This window comes from Rousettus aegyptiacus, unplaced genomic scaffold, assembly GCF_014176215.1.
Source record: "Rousettus aegyptiacus isolate mRouAeg1 unplaced genomic scaffold, mRouAeg1.p scaffold_m13_p_14, whole genome shotgun sequence".
Lineage (NCBI taxonomy): Eukaryota > Metazoa > Chordata > Mammalia > Chiroptera > Pteropodidae > Rousettus > Rousettus aegyptiacus.
Window position 1 is genome coordinate 5,262,518 of NW_023416289.1, and position 23,323 is coordinate 5,285,840.

A 23,323-nucleotide genomic window follows, 5' to 3' on the forward strand; every position below is an offset into this window, starting at 1 on the left:
GTATATTTGTCTTTATTTTACTTTTGTCTTTCCTCTTCTTTGTCAAATATTGTTACTTTTTAATTTTAGATGGAAGAAGAACCATTTAACCCAGACTACGTTGAAGTAGATAGGGTGTTGGAAGTCTCTTTTTGTGAAGATAAAGATACTGGTGAGGTAAATATTTGGTAAAAAAAAAATTTTTTTTATAAGAAAAACTTAACTTTCCGTCATTTCAACTTACTACTTTTTTAAAGTTAAGGACCTAAAACAATAAAAAAAAATTTTGTTACTTATTGATGTAGGTTAATATATTTAAACTCTTTTTCTAAAAGGTAAAATTTTTTTTATAGCCTGTTATTTACTACTTAGTAAAGTGGTGCTCATTGCCATATGAAGATAGTACTTGGGAACTAAAAGAAGATGTAGATCTTGCAAAAATAGAAGAGTTTGAACAGTTGCAAGCGTCAAGACCTGACACAAGACATTTGGTAAGAATATATCTTAGACAACTTCATAAAATCTTAACACTTTTTCATTCAATAGGTTCAATATAATCTTTAAATTTTTAATTTAGTCTTTGGTGCAATTATTGCTGTATTTTCAAATTGCTACAGTGTCATGTAGGTGTGTTAATTTATTCCTTCACTAGTGGGTATTCCAGTTTTTTGCTGTTACAAACAATGCTACATTGAACAGTAAGCCCTTGTAAAAGTTCCTGTAAGATAAATCAGAATTAGAATTTTAAAGAGCATAGGTACATTTAAAATTGTGGAATATTTTCTTCCAAAGTATCCTCCAGAAAAGTTATGAACACTTCTACCTCATTGCCTAATTTAATAACTTCTCCCTAATCTTTTTTCAGGTCATTTATAAAACTATCACAATATCAATTTCAACTCTAGAGTAATTAATTCTCTGTCACAAATATCCATATTATTACCACATTTTCTTCCATTTCTATAAACCAGATTTTTATCTATAACTAAATAGTTCATCTACTTCCATAGTACCTTTGTTTTTAGAACTTTTTCTATAGAATATTATTAAAGACATACATAAATTAGGCACACTGATTTCTTATGTTATATGTAAATCTCTTCCCTGCGTATGTACACACGCGTGCGTGCGCGCACACACAAAAGCTTGAGTAGGTTATTGATTTTTCTGTTACAGAAACTGGAATTCTAGAAAGATATTGCAAGTTCTGATATTGCTAATAATTATATGAATTTTTGCTTTCCATTTATTTAAAACATAGGATGGTTCTCATATGAATCCAGTTTGCGGAGCCAACCAAAAGAAATTCATATTGAGGAGATATCTTATGATTTTATTAAATGTTTTGGCCTGTCCTCTTTGCATTATAATTTGTTTATAGAAATTTCTTAATTCACTTAAGAAGGAGTTTATACATGAAAAGACAGGGCCAGATCACTTTTGGATTAGCACCAGAGTGGGGTGGCTTCCGTAAGAAAAGAAAAATGAATTAATTGTTCCTTGGAAGAGATCATATTGTTGTTTATTAATTTTTTTCTCTTTTTCTTATTTCTGGTCTCCTTAATTTATCTACCAGTAATACCCATAGTCTATTACCAAGAGAACAGCTCCCCACCCCCCCATTTTTTTTTATGGTTTCTAAACGCCTATGCTTGAACTAGGAAACAAAGATGTTAAATAAATAGTTCATGGAGGAGTGAATCAAGGAATATTGTGAAAGAGAAAGGTTTTCTTTTTGGGGTAAAGACTGTGCCTCAGTATAGTGATGTCAGTGGACATCCTTGCCTTATTCCCAATCTTGGGGAGAAAGCATTCAGTCTTAATCATTACATATGATGTTAACTGTGGCTTTTTCATAGATACCTTATTAGGTTGAGGAAGTGCCCTTCTATTCAAAATTTAAAAAGAGTTTTTGTTAGAAATAGATGTTGGCTTTTTCACATCCTTTTTCTGCATCTGTTGAGATTCTCATAGTTTTTTCAGTCTGTCGGTCAACACCGATTAATTTTCAAATTTAAAATACTTTTTATTCCTGGGAAAAAACCCTACTTACCCTTCTTATATATTGTTAGATTCCATTTGCTAAAATTTTGTTATGGATTTTTGCATTTCTGTTCACAAGGGATATTGGTCTGTAGTTTTCTTTTCATGTAATATCTTTGATTTTGGTATCATTCATAGAATAAGTTGGGACGTATGCCTTCTTCAGTTTTCTAGAAAAGTTTTGTATAGAACTAATTCAGTCTTTTGACATTTGTAAAATTTCATAACGCCACATTCTGGTTCATGATTATTCTAAAAGCATTCCTCGTGAGATGTATGGAAGATTAAAAAATCTGAAATACATCATTCATTCTTTGTTTTCCCACTAAGGATCGTCCTCCCTCTAATATTTGGAAAAAAATAGATCAATCCAGGGACTATAAAAATGGCAATCAACTCAGGGAATATCAACTGGAAGGACTCAACTGGCTCTTGTTCAATTGGTACAATAGGTATGTAGTACATCTCAACAGATTTGTATGTGCCGGAATATGTTCAGTAACATTGAAATTGATGTCGTTACATCATTATTGTCATGGAGTCTTCGTTATTGAAAGTCAGGCTATTTCAGGAAGATGTATATTGGGTTTTGACTACAGTTGCTGTCTTTAAATGTATACCAGTCATAGAAGAAAGTCGAGGTGGTGATTAATAATTAAATTTGAGATACCTTTCTTAATATCATAAAACATCTTCTGTGTTACAGAATATTTTTCAACTATACTACTGTTAGTAAGGTGTGGACAATTAATCTTTAATTTAATGTAAATCTTAAAAGAAGGTTGTCAGCAATTGGTAAGGACTAGAATACAAAATATGACAGCCTAGTAATGAATTACTCCCTTTTATAAATTAATTTTTTAAGTTGTTCAAAATGCTTGTGGAACATTATCTCACTTTTATTGAGATAAAAGATGACTGCAAAAAAGTAAAAATTGTACCATGATTGAGAAATTAGTATAGTATATACGAGGGAGCAGATGAAGGCACTGTTATTAGTTATCATAGTAAAACTTGATGACGTTTTTATTCACAGTCATTTTTCTGTATTTTTCCTTCTCACATGGTTCTTTTGAGTCATTGCACTTAGTAATGGCGAGCCATCGACTCAGTCTGATGGCGTCAGGGAGGCCTGCCTTCCCACGCAGTGTCCTTTCCCTGGGTTCTTATTTTGTAAATACTGATTACAGTTTTCTCCAAGAGGTCCTTCCAGGTAAAAGCGTTAACGAAATAGTCTTTTTATTTTCATCCCTCGTCCATACCCTTTCACATTTTCTGCATCGCTTGTTTTAAACACTCGCCGCATTCCTCAAGCCCTTTATCGCCATCCTACCCCTGTCACTCTCTTGTGACTGCTTCATAGAGAAGCCTCTGGCTGGCCAGTAGGTGAACTTCAAATCCTTCCCTTGCTGCCCAAGCCTACAAGTATATCTGCATCCTTAGCCCTCCTTACCTCGGCCTGCATACATCAGAAGTTGAAAAGTCCCTCCCCAGGACCTCACCTGGGACACGCATCCCATCCAGTCTTCTCTGAACCTCCATTCAGTTTTCATGCTTCGCTCTTACATCTGCAAGCCTTCTCTGAAGACCAGTGCCATCGCTTCATTCTTTGAACGAATTTGGGGTTAACCCATCTATCAAATTAACTTAAAAGATGATAAACATTCCCCTGGCTCTGTTTTTCCTCCTAGCCACCTGGAGCCCTCTTTGTAACTTCCCAGGCGAATTTCTAGGATGAGTAGCCAGCTTGAGCTCTTCCTGTTTCCTCGTCTTCAGTCCTCGTTTTGATTCTGTAACATCTCTGAAACTTAAATTTTCCAGTTCACAGGCTATTCTTCAGCTGTACTATGCTATCTCCGCGGCATTGTATAGTGGTTGGTACTCCTTCCTCCTTTAAACTTGTCCCATCCTCCTCCCCAACAGCTTCCTGACTGTGACCCTTCTCCCCGCTCTCCAGCGCCTGTGAGCATCCTTTCAGTAGTCTACACTGGTTCTGCATCATCCACTTGCCTTTTCAGTGTTGATGTTTCTTGCTCCAAATTCTGTCTTTTCCTTTCTTCTCATCTCACATATTTGTTCTCCCTAAGCCATGTTCTACACCCCCTCTGTGCCTTCACTTATCAGTAATATTCTGATTTCAGACTTTTATTTTGACGAAGGCCTTGAACCTACATTAATGTCTGTCAAAGATTTTTTAAGCATAACATTGAAAATTGTATCGTACCATTTCGTTTCTTCTATACTGAATTTAGTCTTCCTCCATATTTTGCATCTCAGTTAAGAATAACAGTTCATTTTGTCACTCAGACTGAAATCTGACTGTCTTCCCCACACGCCGTGTACCTGATTGGTTACTGGTTACTGGGTCCAAATTATTCTACCTCATAATTAATATTGAAATCAGTTCTCTTCTCCCTCCTCCCTTAGTGCAAGTGTTTAACCGTTTCCTGCGTTATTATAGTGCTTTCCCAATTAGTGTCCCAACGTGTAGTCACTTCCCTTCTAATATTCACAGTGATGCTAGAGTAAGCTTCAAAACACAGTCCTATTCTCATCAAGTTTTTAAAAAAGTTTTCAGTGACTCCCAGTGCCTATTAGAATGATGTCTAAACTTCTTTATTTATACTTCCATCTTATCTTGATAATATCTCTGCCCTTTACCCTTCTTCAAAACCATAGTAAACAACTTTTGGTCTCTCAGTGGGTCACGTTCTTTATACTTCTCTTCTGTGCTGTCTGACAAAACACTGACCTGTGAAAGTGGTCTTGAATCCGAATGTATGTGAGAGGACACTGTGTATCTGTGTCTCTCTCAAGCTTTGTAGGCTCTTGCAGTGCTCAGCCAGAGTTGAAAGCCAGTGCTTTGTATGTACTTCTGTGATAGTACATTGTATGACTATTTGCCCCTGAATCCCATTTTCTCATACTGTCCCTGAGATAAGGTATTTACTTAATAAATGCTTCCTAAAGAAAATATTTAGTTAGCCTTGCTCCTGCCATTTCACTCTGTAAAAAGACATCTGTTGAGTGGTATCTTAGTCTACAGTCTTCCCTTTGCAGGATTATAATAAAATTGTAATCTTAAGCCTACTTTGCACTTTAGCAGCTTTTACATTTTTATAAATGCAAGTGTTTTAATTTGATCTTTGATTAATTTTGTATATTTATCATTGAAAGCATTGTCGTATACAGAAAAACCCAATGTATGCTTGGATAATATATTTGTTTATTTCAGACGAAACTGCATTTTAGCAGATGAAATGGGTCTTGGCAAAACCATTCAGTCAATTACATTCCTCTACGAAATCCTTCTGACTGGTATAAGAGGACCTTTCCTGATTATTGCTCCACTTTCTACCATTGCAAACTGGGAGAGAGAATTTCGTACGTGGACTGATATTAATGTTGTGGTTTATCATGGGAGCCTGATTAGCAGACAGATGATACAGCGATATGAGATGTACTTCAGGGACTCACAGGTGTGTTGTCGGTCATTTTGTTTATTGCGAGAACGAACGGTCAGGTTTGGGCAAGATAAGCATTACATATTAATTACTTTCAAATTTAGGATAGGTTTTAATTGCTTACTTAGATCTCATTTAGTCTCTATTCATCATATTTTATTTAGCTGAAGAGAATAATGACAAGTAGATTCATGCTCTACTTCAGTATAAAGAAATTTGCCTATTTATGCAAATGTTCAAGTTTATATGTTTAATAAACTAGAATAGCTTACTAATTGTTTTTAAATACCTATCAACTTTAGAATTATAAGTCTCTTTGATCATCTTCCAGTTTTTCCTTCTTCATTTTTAAAATTTAAATCTTCAACGAACACAGTGGGTTTAAATGTTAATTGAGGTAAATCCATAGGTTCCCTTTTGTGTTCACTGAATTTTGATTTTAGACATTTAAAAAAGTTTGATTTGTTTTATATACTGATGCAAACATATCTTTATATTTTTGCCTCTTGGATTGTTTATTCCTGTTCTCTGGTGATTTTATGGTTTTCTTTTTCCCTATATCTTATAGGCACATTTTAAATTTTACTTGGGCTACCTATGCTTTAGGAAGAGATTTTCTAATTTTCTGCTACATTACAGATCATAAAATTAAAACATGACATAAGAAAGAATTACATAGCATTTACATTAAGACTAGAAAACATGAAGTGCCAAGTGGAAGTTTTGAGTGGTCATATGACTCTTTTTAAATAAAAATTTGTATTAAAAAGTGAGAAAATCAATAAAAACATTTCACAGAAAATTGTGCTTTTTTGACTGAGAAAGGTTTACTGCCCAGTGCTCTAACTCTACCTCAATAGCACCTTAATATTTTATTTTTCTTTTGCTAATTATTCTGTTTTTTTATGGATTGTATTATGGCCGGGTCATGTGATGTGATTTAGGTTGAAGTAAGCTAATATGCATAGTCTTCTACTTTTACCTCCCAGTTATAACTGATTTTTACCTATTTGAAAAGTGAAAATGGATGAATTAGTTGATTTTGTTCCTTTAACCTCATTTTCCCTCTTGTGGTTGAAACAAATACATTTCCATGAACTTAAGTTTCTACAGAATCCTTTAATTATTTCTCTATTGAGAACTATTACCTTCGCACCTTTGGAGCCTACAATATCTTAGGTAATAGTTCGATTTCCTTCCATAATGTTTTATTATTAATCATACATATGTAGATTTTAGAGCTATGTGGTACCATAGAAACGACTGAGTTCAATTTCATTTTTTACAGAAGATACAATAAAATATTTCTAGTGTGACATTATAGAAACAAGGTTTTAATATGTCTCATGAATTTGGTATAAATATGATAGATACAAAGCTGAAAGATTCTTGATGTGTTGTTATCTTAACATTATATATTAAATAGTATAATTTTATGGTAAATATACATTCTAAAAAATTTTATCTATAGGACTTAAAATTTTAAAAGATAAAGATGTCTTATATAATGATAACTACATCTGTACTTTATAGAAATAACTTTCGTTATCTCTTTAAAATATATTTTTTCAAGTTATTAAATAGCTTGATATCACAGGAGTAGTAAAATTTTCTGTACTGCTAATTTTCTGAGTTTGCCCGGAGAAAAGTAGCAGAGATGATAGCACTAGTAACTACAAACATTTATTGAGTATTTACTATGTGCCAGGCATTGTGCTAAAGAATTTACATATAGTATTCACTTAAACTTGCTAATACCAACTTTGTAAATAGGCAGTAATCTTACTCCTTACTTAGTTTCCCCGAAGTCACAGAGCAAACTGGGACTAACAAACCCAGGTCAGTATGAAATAAGAGCTCGTGTTCTTAAACAATGTGATATCAATTTAACTGCATTCATTATATCTCAGGTTTTTAGAGCTGTATATAAAATTATAGCCCTATCATTTATATGTATTTTAATAATATTCTAATGGAGCCATTCAACTTTGACCAGTACGTGCAATCAATATGAATTAATTTAAGGTAATAGGAATTAAAATCTAAATCAGAACATATGCTCTTTCTTAACCCTTCATGTCCCCTAAATCCTAATAGTTTATGATTTTCAGTCCCACTTAAACATTCTCTTTACTTGAATTACAGGACCTTGGTTGTCCTACAGCACCACCTGTAGTTTCTGAAGCCCCCTGCACTGGTTCCATCCCATCTTCTCTGAACCTCCATGCGGAGTAACCCAAGGCTCAGACTTCAAATTCTTTGATGCTATACTCATTTGATGAGAGACTTTGATTCAGTTGCCCAACTTAAGTACCATCTGTACTACCAGCACTACTAAATCTATGTCACTAATTCCACCCTTTTTTTTAAATTCCAGAATCATATCCAAGTGCTGATTCAGTGACTCCACTTGGGTATTTAATTGGCTTTTTCAAGATAACATGTCCAAAAGCAAAATGCAGAATTTCCTCATTGTAGTAGTATACAGAAACATCAACTTCTAGTTGTTCATGCTAAAGATTTTAGAATCAAATGTGAATTGTCTTTTTTTTTTTTTTAAAAAATCTCATTTTACACATATCCAATAACAAATCCTTCCTGTAGCTAGCTCTGTTTTCAGAATCCATCCAGAACTGAGCACTTGTCACAGCCTCCAGTGATGATCTCTTACTTCGATTAATATGACAACCTCTTATCTCCATAATCCTGTCCTTGGTCTATTTCAGACTCTCTTTACCACAGAAGCCCAAAGGGACTCTTAAAATATATGTCAAATCATGACACTTCATGTCTCAAAATCCTCCAGTAGCTCTTTGCTCAGAGTATGAGCCAAAGTCCTTAACACAGATTTCAAGTCCTCGTACAGCCTTATTCCTCCACACTCACTGGGTGTCATCCACTCTGGCTTTCTTGCTTTTATTAAATACTACCAAGGATACTCCTGCATTAGGGCCTTCATACCTCACACCTCTTAAAAAATTGCTTTCTCCTCTAGATCTTTAGGTATCAACATGGCGTCCTCCGTCATCTTCAAGACTTAGCTCAACTGTCACTTCTCGGTAGTGGCCTCTCAGCCACTCTATATAAAATATAAAATTGAATGGTCACCTCTGACCCCATACTCCCTATTCCACATCCCTGTTCCGCAGCCCTTATCACTGTCTAACTTTTTTTTTTTTAATTTGTGTGTGTGTGTGTGTGTGTGTGTGTGTGTGTGTTTCCTTAACAACTATCTCCTGCATTTGAATCACCGGAATATAAGTTCCATTTGAATAATTACTTTTGTTCTCTTTAAATCTCTAGCAACTAGAACACAGTCTGGCATATAGGCACTCAATAAATATTTGCTGAATAAATGACTTGGGTGGCTAATTTTGATATTAACTAATTTGTCATATGTGTGGACTCACGAATAAAGTAAATATTAATACAAAATTTATATTGGCCAGATTAAACAATGTTCACTTCTTTCTTGCTCTAAAATAGTTATTACAATTATAAAGAACTACTCCTTTGGATATAATTATAACTATTATTGTGTTGGCATCATTTTAAACATTCTTAAAAACAGCAGTTCTTATAGTTTTAATAGTAAAACTCATTTTAAGGACGTGTCTATGTATATAAATTTCTGTGTAAAATAGTTTTATAGCAGATGTCATTAGATGTACTTTTATGCTGTTTGACAAGAATTAAAAATTACAGTCAAGATATTCTAGCAAATTATTGTATTTGATAATAAATTTATAGGGGCATATTATTCGAGGAGCTTATAGATTCCAAGCCATCATCACCACTTTTGAAATGATTCTTGGAGGCTGTGGAGAGCTTAATGCAATTGAATGGCGATGTGTGATCATTGATGAAGCACATAGGTTAAAAAATAAAAATTGTAAACTTCTAGAAGGTCTCAAACTCATGAATCTGGTAAGTAATATTATTATTACTTAATTCAGTTTCTTAGCTACATAGTAAAAGATCAGATAGACTCAGAGCTAATTCTAAAAACGTCTTTTAAAATTTTAAAGTTATAGATATATCTGATGGCTATCTGTGGTAATTGAGATTTTTTTGCTTTAGTTAGTGAGGGGAAAAAAAATCTCATCTGTTTACTAAGACTTAACAGTTTTTAGCCCTTTCCCCCAAAAGACTTTAGTAATTAACTTCTAGAATGAAAAAAAGAGAAACCTGTAGAATGTATTGAAAATAAAATATGAATTTTAAGCCCTTAATAAAAAGTCCTTTCACCAAAGTTGTATTATTCAGATCATTCGTAGTAGAGGGGTAACGTTCCTACAGAATTTTACATGCTTAGTATATGTTGGTTATAACTAATAGGATTTTAAAGTCATCCTCTTAGTATGTATACTTCTTTCAAATCAAACCCGTTTGCCTTTTTTTAAGTTTGGATTTAAGTAAGATCGCATAATTAGTGCACGAACAAATAAATATATGGAAGTACATATGATAAACAGTAAAGTGCTCCTTTTTCCTAGCTCTCCATCCATTCCCACCCTCATTTCCCTTACTTATCCCCCAGTTTTTACAGCTTGGTGTAAATCTTTCTAGACCTTTTACTAGCACTGTACATATCCAGATATACAGATTCATATACAAATATTTAGCTAAGAAATTTACAGCTACTGTCGAGTCAAATTTTAAATAATTTTTATTATTATCACTAAAAATAGTCTTTCTTTTACTATGACATTTAATTTGTAATTCAGTTCTCGTTTTGAAGCATCTTTCAATCAGCCTTTTACGTTGTTGGATTGTAGCCTTAATGATTTGAGAATTTATTCTTGTGTGAAAATCTAATGGTTATCATCTAAGTTATAAGGAATGAGCACAGTTTTGTATATAAATTACCAAACCAAGGATGGTTGAGTGTAAAAGAAAGAAGTACCCTCTGTGTTCTTAAAATACTGGTTTCATTGAGAAAGTAGAAAATGTGCTTCTTAATTATTTAGAACTTTTCTTTTAAAAGCACGAATAGGTGGAAATATCGTGGGGAGTGAGATATTATGATAATGATATAGAATTTATTTAAAAAAATGATTGAAAAATAAATTAATGAATATTTGTTAGCATAGTTGTATTTTGAGTTGACCCTTGAAAATTTTGGTTGGAAAAATACTTGCTTTTCCAAATCCGAACATTTGATAACCTCTGTCAATTTTCATATTATTTTTGTACAGTGGTGTTTAATGTGAGTTATTCTTGCTTTATATAGGAACACAAGGTGCTTTTGACTGGCACACCTCTCCAAAATACAGTTGAAGAACTATTCAGTCTTCTTCACTTTCTAGAACCCTTGAGGTTTCCTTCTGAATCAACGTTTATGCAAGAGTTTGGGGATCTGAAAACAGAGGAGCAGGTATACTTTTGATCTTTGTGAATAAGTACATCAGCTCTTTTATTATTGTACTTATGTGCATGTAATTGAATGCGTTATATCTCTCTCCATCATTTTTTATGCAGGTGCAGAAACTTCAGGCTATCCTGAAACCAATGATGTTGAGACGATTGAAAGAAGATGTAGAAAAGAAGTTGGCCCCTAAGGAAGAAACCATCATCGAAGTAGAACTTACCAACATTCAAAAGAAATACTACCGGGCTATTTTGGAGAAGAACTTTTCATTTTTATCCAAAGGAGCAGGGCAGACTAATGTACCTAACTTGGTCAACACCATGATGGAGCTCAGGAAGTGCTGTAATCATCCGTATCTTATCAAAGGTAACTGAAAAGGGTGGCTCATGAATACTTGTTTCTTTCAACATATACTTATGGGTAAAAAAATGCATGCCATTTCTGCAGCTGAGTTGGCTGGTACAAGGAAAGGCAGTGATCTAAATCTTTACTCTCGTGTTTGGGAGATTACATACAGGTGGTTCAGACTCGGGGGTAGTGTGTGCTAGTTCAGTGCCGGGGTCCTATGGTAAAATGCCAGGTTACGAGAGCAGGGGTTACGTTTAGTCTAATGTGGACTGGAATTTCTTTTTTTCAGGCACAAAGACAGCAAAGCCCATCTTTGAGCCTCCACTTTTACATCTTTTTTTCTGGTTTCTTTCCAGTTGGTGTCCCTGAATATTTGTGCTGTAATGTTACTATTTAGGGTCATGTCAGGTTCTCTCTGTATAACATTTGGGTCTTTTCATTATTTCTGGGAATATACTCTCTATCTCACTTCATCCAAGAAAAGATATTTCCTAGCTTGGTAACTCAGTCCCTCGCAGTCCTGGTATTCTTTATGACCAGGAAGGCCGAGGGAAGGCAGAGAACCTTTAGGGCTGATGTAGACTCTCCGGAGGAAGTGACTAACAGCCTGACTTTTAGTTTTCAGCGTTTTCTTGTTTTGATGGCCAGCAGGATGCCCATAGACAAATCCACATTCATTATGATAGCCCTTCAGTCATGATCTGTGTTACACTGGTGTTTAAATACTAGATATTTGTTTAAAAATGTGCATGTTTATATACCTAAGTTAGGACCATGTTTTTATTCTTAGTATCATTCATTAAACATTAGCGAACATAAGTTTACATAAGGCATTATGCCACTTGCCTGGGGAGATGAAAAGATACCTGAGACATTGCCCATAACCTCAATAAATTATACTTAGGTGTTAGTGAGGATTTAGCCACAGACATAAATAATTCTAATAAAAGTAATTTACTTGCTATCAGAAAATTTTAATTCGTTGCAGAAACATAGAGGATCACTAATTCTGATTTTTGAGAAAAACGAAAGCAATTTGGAGTTGCCCGCATTTGTGCATTAATGCTGTTTTATATTTCTTCGACAGGTGCTGAGGAGAAAATACTTGGAGAATTTAGAGACACATATAATCCAGCTGCTTCTGATTTTCATCTTCAAGCAATGATCCAATCTGCTGGAAAACTGGTCCTTATTGATAAATTACTTCCCAAAATGAAAGCAGGAGGTCACAAAGTGCTCATCTTCTCTCAGATGGTACGCTGCCTTGACATCCTGGAGGATTATCTCATACATAAAAGGTAAGGCATATAATTCATCGACTGAATTATACTATGAAACGTGCGAAGTATATGTATTAAGGTGTATGCAGAGCTGTGCACTAACCCAACTTAACTCACATTTTATTCTTCATCTACCTAAGAATCCGTTCAGATCTATGAGTAGAGATTGCTTAGGATTATGTGTCAGGTGCTTTCCTAACCTACTTATGGTGCAGTAGTAGTAAGGAGACTGAATTAAGAAAACTTTGCAAACTGAGGGTATTTGACTAAGGAATGGGTTTATTAGTGAACATTTTACTGGATTTATAAACTTTGTTGTAATGACATTTTAAACAGAATTATAACCATTTTCAAAGTAGAAAAACATGATTCAAGATCCTTTCTATTTCATTGTTATAATTAGAACCAGAACTTACTCTGCTTTGATTCTTATACACAACACAAAATTTGTTTGTGCTTTAGTCTTTTCTGATTTGTTAATGTTGGGTTTTGTTTTTGATTCTTTTTGTGCATGGCAGTCCTAAATATTGTCTAAATATGATATTTATCAGAATTAGTGGTCTAATCAGATATCAACATATTTATATAAAAGAGAATTTGAAGATGTAGCTGTAGATTTTAGCTCAGTGGATTTTGACCATTGTAGCTAAGTAAAGGTCTATACTTACTTATATTTTCAAAGATTATATAGTTCATTTTTATTTTTTATTTTAATTCTAGTTTCTTTTCAGTTTTAATACTCCCGTTACTTTAGTCTCATTCCAAAAGGTGTATTGTTCTCAACTTTATACTATATAGAAGGAAGATCAAATTTGCAGTATTACTAAAAATAGCCGTTTTTACATTTTCTTAATCTCTTTATACAAATAAATTTTTTCCTGTTTATTTTTCAGTTAGGGTTGATATTCATTATTATATTAGTTTCAGGTGTACAGCATAGTGTTAGACATTTATACAATTTACAAAGTGATTTCCCCAGTTAGTCTGGCACCCACATGGAACTATGCTTAGTAATTACAGTATATTGATTATATTTTCTATGCTGTACTTTACATCCTGTGACTTATTTTGTAATTACTAATTTGTACTTTTTTTAATGGATTTTTAATTTTTCACTTATAGTTGGCATATACATACAAATTTATAAGATAAAGATAAATTTCCGTTATGATGAATTTCATAGAAAACTCCAAGTTCCTTGAATTTCAAAAGTAGCATTACTAAAAGTCATAGCCCCATTTTCCAGGTACTAGAGACAACAGTGTAGCTGCTGCTTAGACTTCAGTAAATTATACATAGCAGGTGGTATCTTGGACCACAAGATGTGTGGCAAATGTCCCGTGTATTCCTCTTCTATCTAGTTCCTGAATTTTTATATGTTCCATTTTTATTGATGACTAACAGTTTTTGAGTTTTATGTTAAATGACAAAGGATTTTAAAGAAGTTAAAACTGCTTGACAGCAATGACTTTAAGTAAATAGCCCTTGGTAGAGGTATAGTTTACAATCAAGCATATCAGTTGAAGAGGGTAAAATGATTGAGACAGAAAAGTTTGTAAGTTTTCTGTATAAAGTTTTATGAAATTCTTTGCTTCTTTAAAAAAAAAAAAAAAGGTAGCCTATAATGTGATAAGCCGAGTAGTTATGAACTGTTTTATTTTATTTTATTTTTTATTTAACTTCCAAAAATAATATTCATTATAATGACATTTTACCTATATATCAGGAATGCATGGATTTTGTATTTTTATGTTTTTATTTCCTCCTTAGGACCAACGGTGAGAACTGCGAATCATATAATATAGTCGGTGTAGTAGTACCTCTTAGTTTTATAGTAAAAGTAATGTTGCAGGAAAACAGACTTTTGATAGATGTGTCATTTTCAATATATCCCTCTATCTAAATTTAGTGCATTTCATTTAATAGATATTTGTATGAGCGAATTGATGGAAGAGTCAGAGGGAATCTTCGACAAGCTGCTATAGATCGATTTAGTAAACCTGATTCAGATCGATTTGTTTTTCTTCTGTGTACCCGAGCTGGTGGATTGGGCATCAACTTAACTGCAGCTGATACATGTATAATTTTCGATTCAGATTGGAATCCTCAGAATGACCTTCAGGTAAATAAATTCTTTGGCTAAGAGAATTAAATTTATTTTGAAATTTTTATAACTTTTTGATTACATACCACTTTTATTTTTATCCGAACAAGCTAACATGTACGTTCCCTAAAAATTATTCGTGACAAATAAAATAGGTGAAATTATTTTAACGTAACGATAATAAAATATTTACATAATATCTTACTACCTAAAGCGTTTACCTACCTAAGTGCAGCACTTAATTGTTTAAAGTATGTTATGTAAAGTATATTTGAGAAAGTTCTCAGTTTAAGGAATAACTTATTTTTAATAAATAAAATTTTCAGAGTTTTACTTGCCTAAAAATAAGTACTTGGTTATCTTTATTTCAGCTTTTTGAGCATCGTAAGTATGCATATAATTGAGCCATAACAGAGTATGCTTTTAAGGAAATAATACAGAAAATGAAAGTATTCATATAAGTTAAGACAGAACTTAGAATTTATAGAAGCTCAGGAATATTAATTAGAGTGATCAAAAAGTTTGCAGAAGATAAGCAGTCTAGGAAATATATATCTAGATAAAGTATGTGAAATTCTTTTATTGTCCATGATAGTCTTAATTGTATTGCAATTAATATTTTTACTTTAAATAGATATAACATCAAATATAGTAAATTGTTATGAAAATTATACCTGGCTTAATAAGATATAAGGTTTTATCCTCTCATGGTGTAACTATATGTAATGTGGCTCCAAATAGCAGAGGATTATCCCAAATTAATAGAGTATACCAGCGACAAGCTCTGTAGAAAGCTAATTAAAAAATATTTTAGTCTCTGTTTGCCACATAAGGTCTCTCACATATTCTTTGTTTCCACAGTCCTATAAATGTAAAAGCCACTCTTAGTGGCAGGCCAGTTCTGGACAACAAGCTGTCATTTGCCAGTCCCTAGGTTAATCCCAAATCATAATTATTTGCCTTTGCAGTGCATATTTATACATACAGCTGCGCACAGTACATGTGATATTCTAAAAGCTAATCTAAACTAAAGTAATAATACCACATTTGAGAATCTGAAGAGGGGTTGGAAAACTGTACCAGATTCTCCGTGTTCTCCCTCTTGCTTGGTTTTTCCTACGCACTGTTAATGTAGATCAGTCTGTATAGACTAATAGAAAGTTTGATCTCTTATACTTTCCCTAGATCTGGAGCAAGGTTGTTCGTGCACAATTGCAAAGTGTATATGGATAGAATAAAGATGTCTACAAAGAGTAAAGCATCAGTGCCACCTGTATATTATAACAACACATTTTACGATTTAGTCTTCTGACGATAATGGGAAGGTGAATTATAATTTGTGAGAGAATCTATTGGTACTATAGAACCTGTAGTCAGAATTTATCTCACAATTAAGTTTATCAAGAACTCAAGATAAAATATGAAGCTTTTATGTAATCTCTAATGTCTCTCTATCCAAGATCTCTGTTTAAAGATAATTTTGGTTGTCAGTAATTCACTTTAGGTTTTTACCCCCCTCAGTTATGCAGCTTACCTAAAACACATTAAAAAGGTTATTGATAATATAATAGAAAAAAAATTAAAAATTTAGGGTTTATGTTTAAAGCTTGAGTTGCTATTAGCTAGAAAAATCTATTCACAGAATATACATTCCTATTTAAGATTAAATTGAAGACACCCTCTTTATAAACAATAATGCTTTATGAATTGAAGTTCTCTGAAATATAACCTTAAATTTTGTGTTACTGCTGATTGTGGAATTCTTATTTTAATAAGCTCTACCTTCATTTCTAGAAAAAGTTATAGCTAATTCAGTAGCAAAAGTGCCTAAAAATTTATTTTATTATTAAATGCCTCTTGTGTACTATTTTATAAAATAAAATAAATTTCTAACTTTTCACTTCTTACAGGCCCAAGCCCGTTGTCACAGAATCGGTCAGAATAAAGCAGTGAAAGTCTACCGACTAGTAACTCGTAATTCATATGAGCGGGAGATGTTTGACCGAGCCAGTCTGAAACTGGGTCTAGATAAGGCTGTGTTACAGAGCATGAGTGGAAGAGAAAGTCACGTTGGTGGTGTACGTATATTTTCTATTTCACATGGAGTTTTTCTCTTTTTATCTGCATCTAGTTTTAATCTCAAATATTGTCTTGTTTACTTTTATCCGTAATGAACACTGTACAGTTTTTCTGTAAGGAGGCATTTCAGATTAGTCCTACGTATGTATAGTTAATAATTTCGAATCCTGCTTATATAGCTCCAGTGCTTGTGAATTCTAAGAATGTGCTTTCAGAGTTGGTTTTTTTTTTTTGCTCTACTTTTAGAACTTTTGTATAATGACATAGCAAAATAGCATTTGCTTATTTTTCTCCATTATTTCTATATAGTTTGTTCAGAAAAAATTTTTTTAGTTTCACAGTACTAGTTAGCATTGGCGTTGCCTTGTTCTAAATGATATTTATTGGCATTTCCACCTCATGATTGTGGTCATATATCTAATGTTTGTAACAACTATTAAATTCTAATTCCAAAAAGAATCTTGACAGGTTACCTGCCCCATAGGCTTTGTTTTAACTGAAGCCATTTAAGCAAACAGCAAATCTTATTTTCATGCTAATAAAGAAGAATCAACAACTTCAGTGTTTGCTTTCAGAGAATTCTCTGTGTACATCACAAAGACTAAGTGGCCTAAGCACTAAATTTAAAAGTGACCTCTGTGTTTGACATTCTTTAGGAATGCTTTTTCATTTTATGAACTTTAAAAAATATATTGTTACCAAAATTATTTTCTTTATAGATTCAACAGCTTTCCAAAAAGGAAATAGAAGATCTTCTTCGCAGAGGTGCTTATGGTGCTATTATGGAAGAAGAAGATGAAGGTTCTAAATTCTGTGAGGAGGATATTGATCAGATTTTACTACGTCGTACAAAAACTATTACAATTGAGTCAGAAGGCCGAGGGTCAACATTTGCTAAGGTAACAGTGAGTGCTGTTTCATGCATAAACCAGTAATGCTCATGACTAAAAAAATTTAACTGTCTCTTACTCTGGTAATTACTTGTAGAGAATCTACTTAATGTTTAAACTGAATTAGCCAGAAATAACTAGATAATGTATTCCTTTTGTTCATTTTTTTGATTCCCTCATATCAAATTTCACATGTACTCTTCAGATTCTACTGAAATATAATAAGTATAATAACTAGAAATAGTTTTTACTATTTGTGGAGAGAGGGTTGCAGGCCGACATGGTCCTTGCAATCTGTGAGATCAACCAAGGGTTGCCTCTCATCAACAAACCCTCCTAAAAATGGGGAAGTATGAACTGATCAAGAACAGCGCAGAGACAGGAAAGTACTCTCACAGCCATGAGCAGAACGAACTGCAAAACATCATAGCAGGTTGTGGGTTGGGTGATCGTGCAGAGGATAATCTTACCTTGGCCAGCAGTTGTATGCTCTTGTAGAAGAGCAGCTTGCAAAAATAAAACTACGCCATTTCTTCGCCGTCAGTGGGCAGTGGACCTCCTGATCTCAGCTTTTTGTCTTCTTTAGTTAATCTCCCACCATTCCCACTAAGGCTTATTTCTTTAAAGTTTTCTTTACTGTAACCATAATCATCAAAAAGTAACAATTACCCTTTGGTATCATCAATTTTACAGTGTTCTAACTTCTAGTTATGGAGAATGTCATTAATGGCTTACTTGCTTGTAACAGGTTCATTGTCTTTTTAATATATACCGTGTTTTGAAATTTAGTGAAGGTGAGTTTTTAATGAATATTTTAGTCATATGATTATATCCAAGATACACATTATTTTAAAGCCATCTCCCAGTTGTATTCTTTGAAAATTATTTTATGTGACCGTATTCTTCCATTTATCTTTTAAGGGCATGCATTTTTCTGGCCCTTTTCTTTCTTTAAAGCATCATGTGTCTTTACTGCTTATTCCATTTTATGAAGCACTTTGATGGCTTTTCCTCGAAGTTGCATATCTATTTTGAGGAACTTAATGTCGAAATAATGGTTATTAGTTTATATATTACAGTGTTGACCTGTAATACCTGAAGTCAGTTCCATCTAAAGGATTTTCTAATTTTTAAATTTAAGAAAATAAGTCAATTATATTTTGTTCTTTAGTTCTTTTGCAATGTTTTAAATGATTATGTAGTATTTTTGTTGTAAGGAAGAGAGTTTTTAAAATAAAGACGGACATTGGTTCATTTTTCTTTATTTTTCATATCCTGTATTGCATTTTCTTTAGGAGACATACCTATCTCCAAGTGTGATGGAAATAAAATAGGAGCATACCAGAAAATAAACCGTATAGGGCAAGCAGGATTGAAATTATTGTTCTAATCTAATTTGTTAATATTCATATGATGTTTCTAGAAAGCATATCTCTGTCCTATGTGGTTTCTTAGCAAACAAGATTGGATTCTTTCTTACCAAAAGTTTAATAAGAGTTGAACAATAGTAATTACTTCTTTAACTCAGCTCCTAAAACTACAGCCTGGGTCGGCATTAAGCCTTTTGCGGATGCTGTGTTACATTTCAGACCATGGCATTTGAAACACCTTTGAATATATAGGTGTATGCTGGGTTTCAAATTCTGTTCACAGTAAATGTTAGGAGATAATGTTTTAAATGTGCTTTGATAGATTTTCCCTCTAAACTTCAAAACATTTTGAACTGCCATTATGTATTTCAGGCAAGTTTTGTGGCATCTGGAAACCGGACAGATATTTCCTTGGATGATCCCAATTTCTGGCAAAAATGGGCTAAAAAAGCAGAAATAGATATAGATGCCATCAGTGGCAGAGTAAGTATTTCTTTTTAAAAATAATCAGCTATTGGGATACTTTGTTTATATTATATTTTAAGATGTTCAACAGCATACTTACTGCAATAAATTAATCTGCATAAATAAATCGATGGTGGGATAGTAGAATGATCACACATGGAGTCAGACATTGCTTTGGTTTCATTCTCCTGATTTGTCATAATATATTGTAATACAAGGGAAGTTTTTTGTTGGGTATTTATATTCTTGAAATTGTAATGTTTTTATTTTTTAATTTTAAGTGTCTTTAAATCATGCGTTACTCTTATTTTTCTCTTTAACTTTGTTGTCTGGGTGTCAGATCCCATTAATGACATTCCATTCAAATACAAAAGCAGCAAAAAAACAATCAGGATGGTGACATTTTTAAACTATTTTATAACTTCCCCTGGAGCTAAAGAAGAAAGGAACAAAGAAACAAACAATTCATGGAAATGATAATAACATAATTGTTCACTTCATGAGACTCCTGTCTAATGTCATATAGGAATCAGTGTTTGTGAGCCTGGTCTTCTGTCAAAGTAACTGCTAAATGATTAAGATAATTTAATATTAAGCATTGACGTGTGAGCTCTATTTTGATGGTTTTAAAATATGAAACTTTACAATGAAGAATAATACCATTGCCACATATTTTCATTATTCAATGTATTTTGAAATACATGTAATCCTGTAGAAGACAAGTAAGTAAATTTAAAAAGATAGTTATAAAAAGTCATTATTTGCATTTGATATGTTTATATACTTAAAAAGGCTATGGACTCAGCAAATGATTGGTGAATTAACTGAATAGAAGATAAATATGCCATTTAGTCTTCCTAAATATTGGTATTAATAAGTAAAGAATTATAATGGAAGAGGAGATCTACTTTACAAAAGGAAAAAAATATATAGATAGGGTTATACCTACCAAAAGATGTTAAAGTGAATTAAATTTAATTGGGAAATTTGTCAGTTGAAAAGAAAACACTACATATTTTAAACATTTTAAATATTAAATAATAAAATGTTTAATATTTTAAACATTTTAAGAGTTTATAAACATAGAAATGCAGCCCCAATCAAAATGTTAATAGGTTTTTAATAAAACTAAACAAAATCTAAAATTCCCCTAGAAGAATAGATAGGCTATCATATTTAATGCATTACTGAGAATCTGTCCTCTAGCTATAATCACATGTGTCCAGCAATCCTCATTGCCTCATTTTTTTTTTTTTAGAAAAAATTTAGAAAGTAATGAAATCTCCTATGATAGGCAAATGGTAGATCCATGCTGTCTAACACAATAATTAAAAATATCCATGTAGGTCCCTATGTGTGGGCATAGAAAGGCTCCACAACAGTTAATTTTAAGGAGGGAGCTATAGAATAATACATACAATACGATGTTTGTTTAGGATTTTTTAGTCCTCTGTTGTATGTTGGTTATAATACACAAACACGTCTATGCTGTGGATCCAGCTACAGCACCGAGCCAAGCACCGTTCACATGTTAGGGCTGACATGATCGAGACAGATAAGCCCCTGCTTTTATAGAGCTTTTGAATAGTGGTGGGTAAGAGAGAAGTAAACAAATACGTACGATGATTTCAGAGAGGAAGGAAAAGGGAACGTTAAGGTGGTGGAGGATGCCTGGAGAAGTGGCGAAAGAATTAGGTAAAGGGAGGTCACTGCGAGGGAACATTTGTGCCAAGACTTGAATGATAAAGATCCTATGATATAAACACACGACAGAATGCTTTCAAGGTAGACGGAATAGCAGTGAGCCATTAGTGGAAGCAAACTTAGTGTATTCTAGAACAGAAGTGACATTGTGGCAGTGTAGGGAGTTGGTGACAGTGGAGCTAGGTCAGGTCCGTGACCCTAGAAAAGGACCAAATCAGTAGGCTTTTGTAGTTCAATTTATGTAAGCATATAGTCATTTAACACTTGTGCAATTATATTTTCTAACTTACTATTTCTTAAAAAAATATTTAAAATATTTCTGAAAATGAAGTACAATGAAAACAAAAGCTGTCTTATTTGTCTTCATATCCACAGCACATAACATGTTGCCTAACTCAGTGAAGCTTCTCATTAGTGGTAATAAGCATGCCAGCTTAGGTTGTTGTGAATGAAGTGAGCATAATGAGGTTCATACACTTCTTTGCTTTTCTTATATTAGTATAACTCTTTTGGAAAGCACTGATTCATGTTTCTAGATCTATAAAATATTTGTATCCTTTAACCAATATTTGCTTTCCTGGATATTTCCTTCCTTTGGATTTATCTTTAGGATATACTTAGACTGCAAGGATTTAATTGGGCATTATTTATGTTAAAAGTAAAAACAATCTCAAATAATGAATTAGGAGAAGAAAATTATGGTTCATAAATACAGCTTTAAAATGGATTTTATGGTTATTGGAGAAGTCTAATATAATTTTCATGTTAATAAAGGCAAATTCCAAATTCTTTCTAATCCTGTGACTAATTACATAAAATTATTTATGTATGTTAATAAGGATTTTATAAGACTATGAAAATTTTTAAGTTGATTTGCTATGTTGGAATTGTTAGTAATTTTTCTGGTTTTCAATATTTTTTTATTCCATTTGAAAGATGAAAATGTAAGACATTCTTATAAGCAAAATAGTAAAAGGACCTTCAGGTAACAGCTGTTAAATTTTACAGAACAGCTTGGTTATTGACACTCCAAGAATTAGGAAGCAGACGAGACCCTTTAGTGCCACCAAGGACGAACTGGCTGAATTATCTGAAGTCGAAAGTGAAGGAGAAGAGAAGCCCAAGCTCCGGAGACCGTGTGACCGTTCCAATGGCTATGGAAGGACCGAATGCTTCCGAGTCGAGAAGAACCTGCTGGTTTATGGGTAAAATGTTATTTTCAAAGTTCCTTTTTAGTCTGGCTTATAGTTACAAAAATAACACACTATACTCTAGTGTTTTTTTATTTTATTAGAATCAATAAAATCTATTTTTAAAATACCCTGAATTTATATGCTTAACATATATAACAGCAGAATGATGGGATTTTCTTAAGTTTTAAATTACAAATGTATCATTAAAGTCAAACTCCTTGTTCTCAGATTTATATATTCACTAATACAAAATGGATAATAGTATCCATTATTGAATAAATATACTAGAAATTACCATAGCTCTGCATTTTACTCATGGGGGGAAATATTAGATCAATCATATTAATGAGAGAATGTGTTTTTTGCTGTTTTCAGGCCTTTTAGCCATTACCTATGTGTTTCCTTAGAACTTGACTCAATAGTGATGTAAATATACCTTTTTTAACCAGATGGGGCCGGTGGAGAGAGATTCTGTCTCATGGCCGTTTTAAAAGGCAGCTTAATGAGCATGATGTAGAAATAATTTGCCGAGCCCTCTTAGCATATTGCCTTGTTCATTACCGAGGAGATGAGAAAATTAAAGGCTTCATATGGGATCTCATCACTCCAACTGAAGATGGGCAGACACGAGAGCTACAAAATCATCTAGGTAAGAGCATTCTTTTGTTTTCTTTTTAAAATTATTTTTAGTTTTATATATAGTACTTAACATATGTATGTTACTATACATATATAATATATATAGTACTTTATAGTTCCTGTAAAATACTCGGAAGCATTATAAACAATATCAAAGAACCTTCACCTGCAATTCAAAGTCCAGCATAAGAAAATACCAGCGCTTTCAGTTTTGTTGGGTTTTATATACTGTTATCAAACACGTATTGATTTGCAAGGTGTTGACGCAGTGTTATATCTTAGAGCTCTTTCTATCTGTATTCATGTAGAACTATCTCAGTTTTTAATCCAAAGTATAGATATTTCATAATTTATTTAGCATCTTGTTTAATCGTGGGTATTTAGGACATCTACA

General features: G+C 33.0%; 1 protein-coding gene across 17 annotated transcripts in view; it reads left to right on the forward strand.

Moving 5' to 3' along the window:
* The window catches only part of CHD9 (chromodomain helicase DNA binding protein 9), a 158,486-nt gene that overhangs the window by 99,814 nt on the left and 35,349 nt on the right, over window positions 1-23,323 (forward strand). For all 17 annotated transcript variants that reach the window (XR_004954206.1, XM_016142394.2, XM_016142395.2 and 14 more), the window contains 14 exons: window positions 70-156; window positions 333-470; window positions 2,353-2,474; window positions 5,258-5,501; window positions 9,237-9,413; window positions 10,720-10,863; window positions 10,968-11,223; window positions 12,293-12,503; window positions 14,412-14,607; window positions 16,500-16,667; window positions 17,388-17,567; window positions 19,301-19,411; window positions 22,106-22,302; window positions 22,740-22,939. Coding sequence is in view for 16 of the 17 variants with exons in the window: in XM_016142394.2 (XP_015997880.2) it covers window positions 70-156; window positions 333-470; window positions 2,353-2,474; window positions 5,258-5,501; window positions 9,237-9,413; window positions 10,720-10,863; window positions 10,968-11,223; window positions 12,293-12,503; window positions 14,412-14,607; window positions 16,500-16,667; window positions 17,388-17,567; window positions 19,301-19,411; window positions 22,106-22,302; window positions 22,740-22,939 (2,431 nt within the window). In the remaining variant the exon portion in view is untranslated. The remainder of the gene's footprint in view (window positions 1-69; window positions 157-332; window positions 471-2,352; window positions 2,475-5,257; window positions 5,502-9,236; window positions 9,414-10,719; window positions 10,864-10,967; window positions 11,224-12,292; window positions 12,504-14,411; window positions 14,608-16,499; window positions 16,668-17,387; window positions 17,568-19,300; window positions 19,412-22,105; window positions 22,303-22,739; window positions 22,940-23,323) is intronic.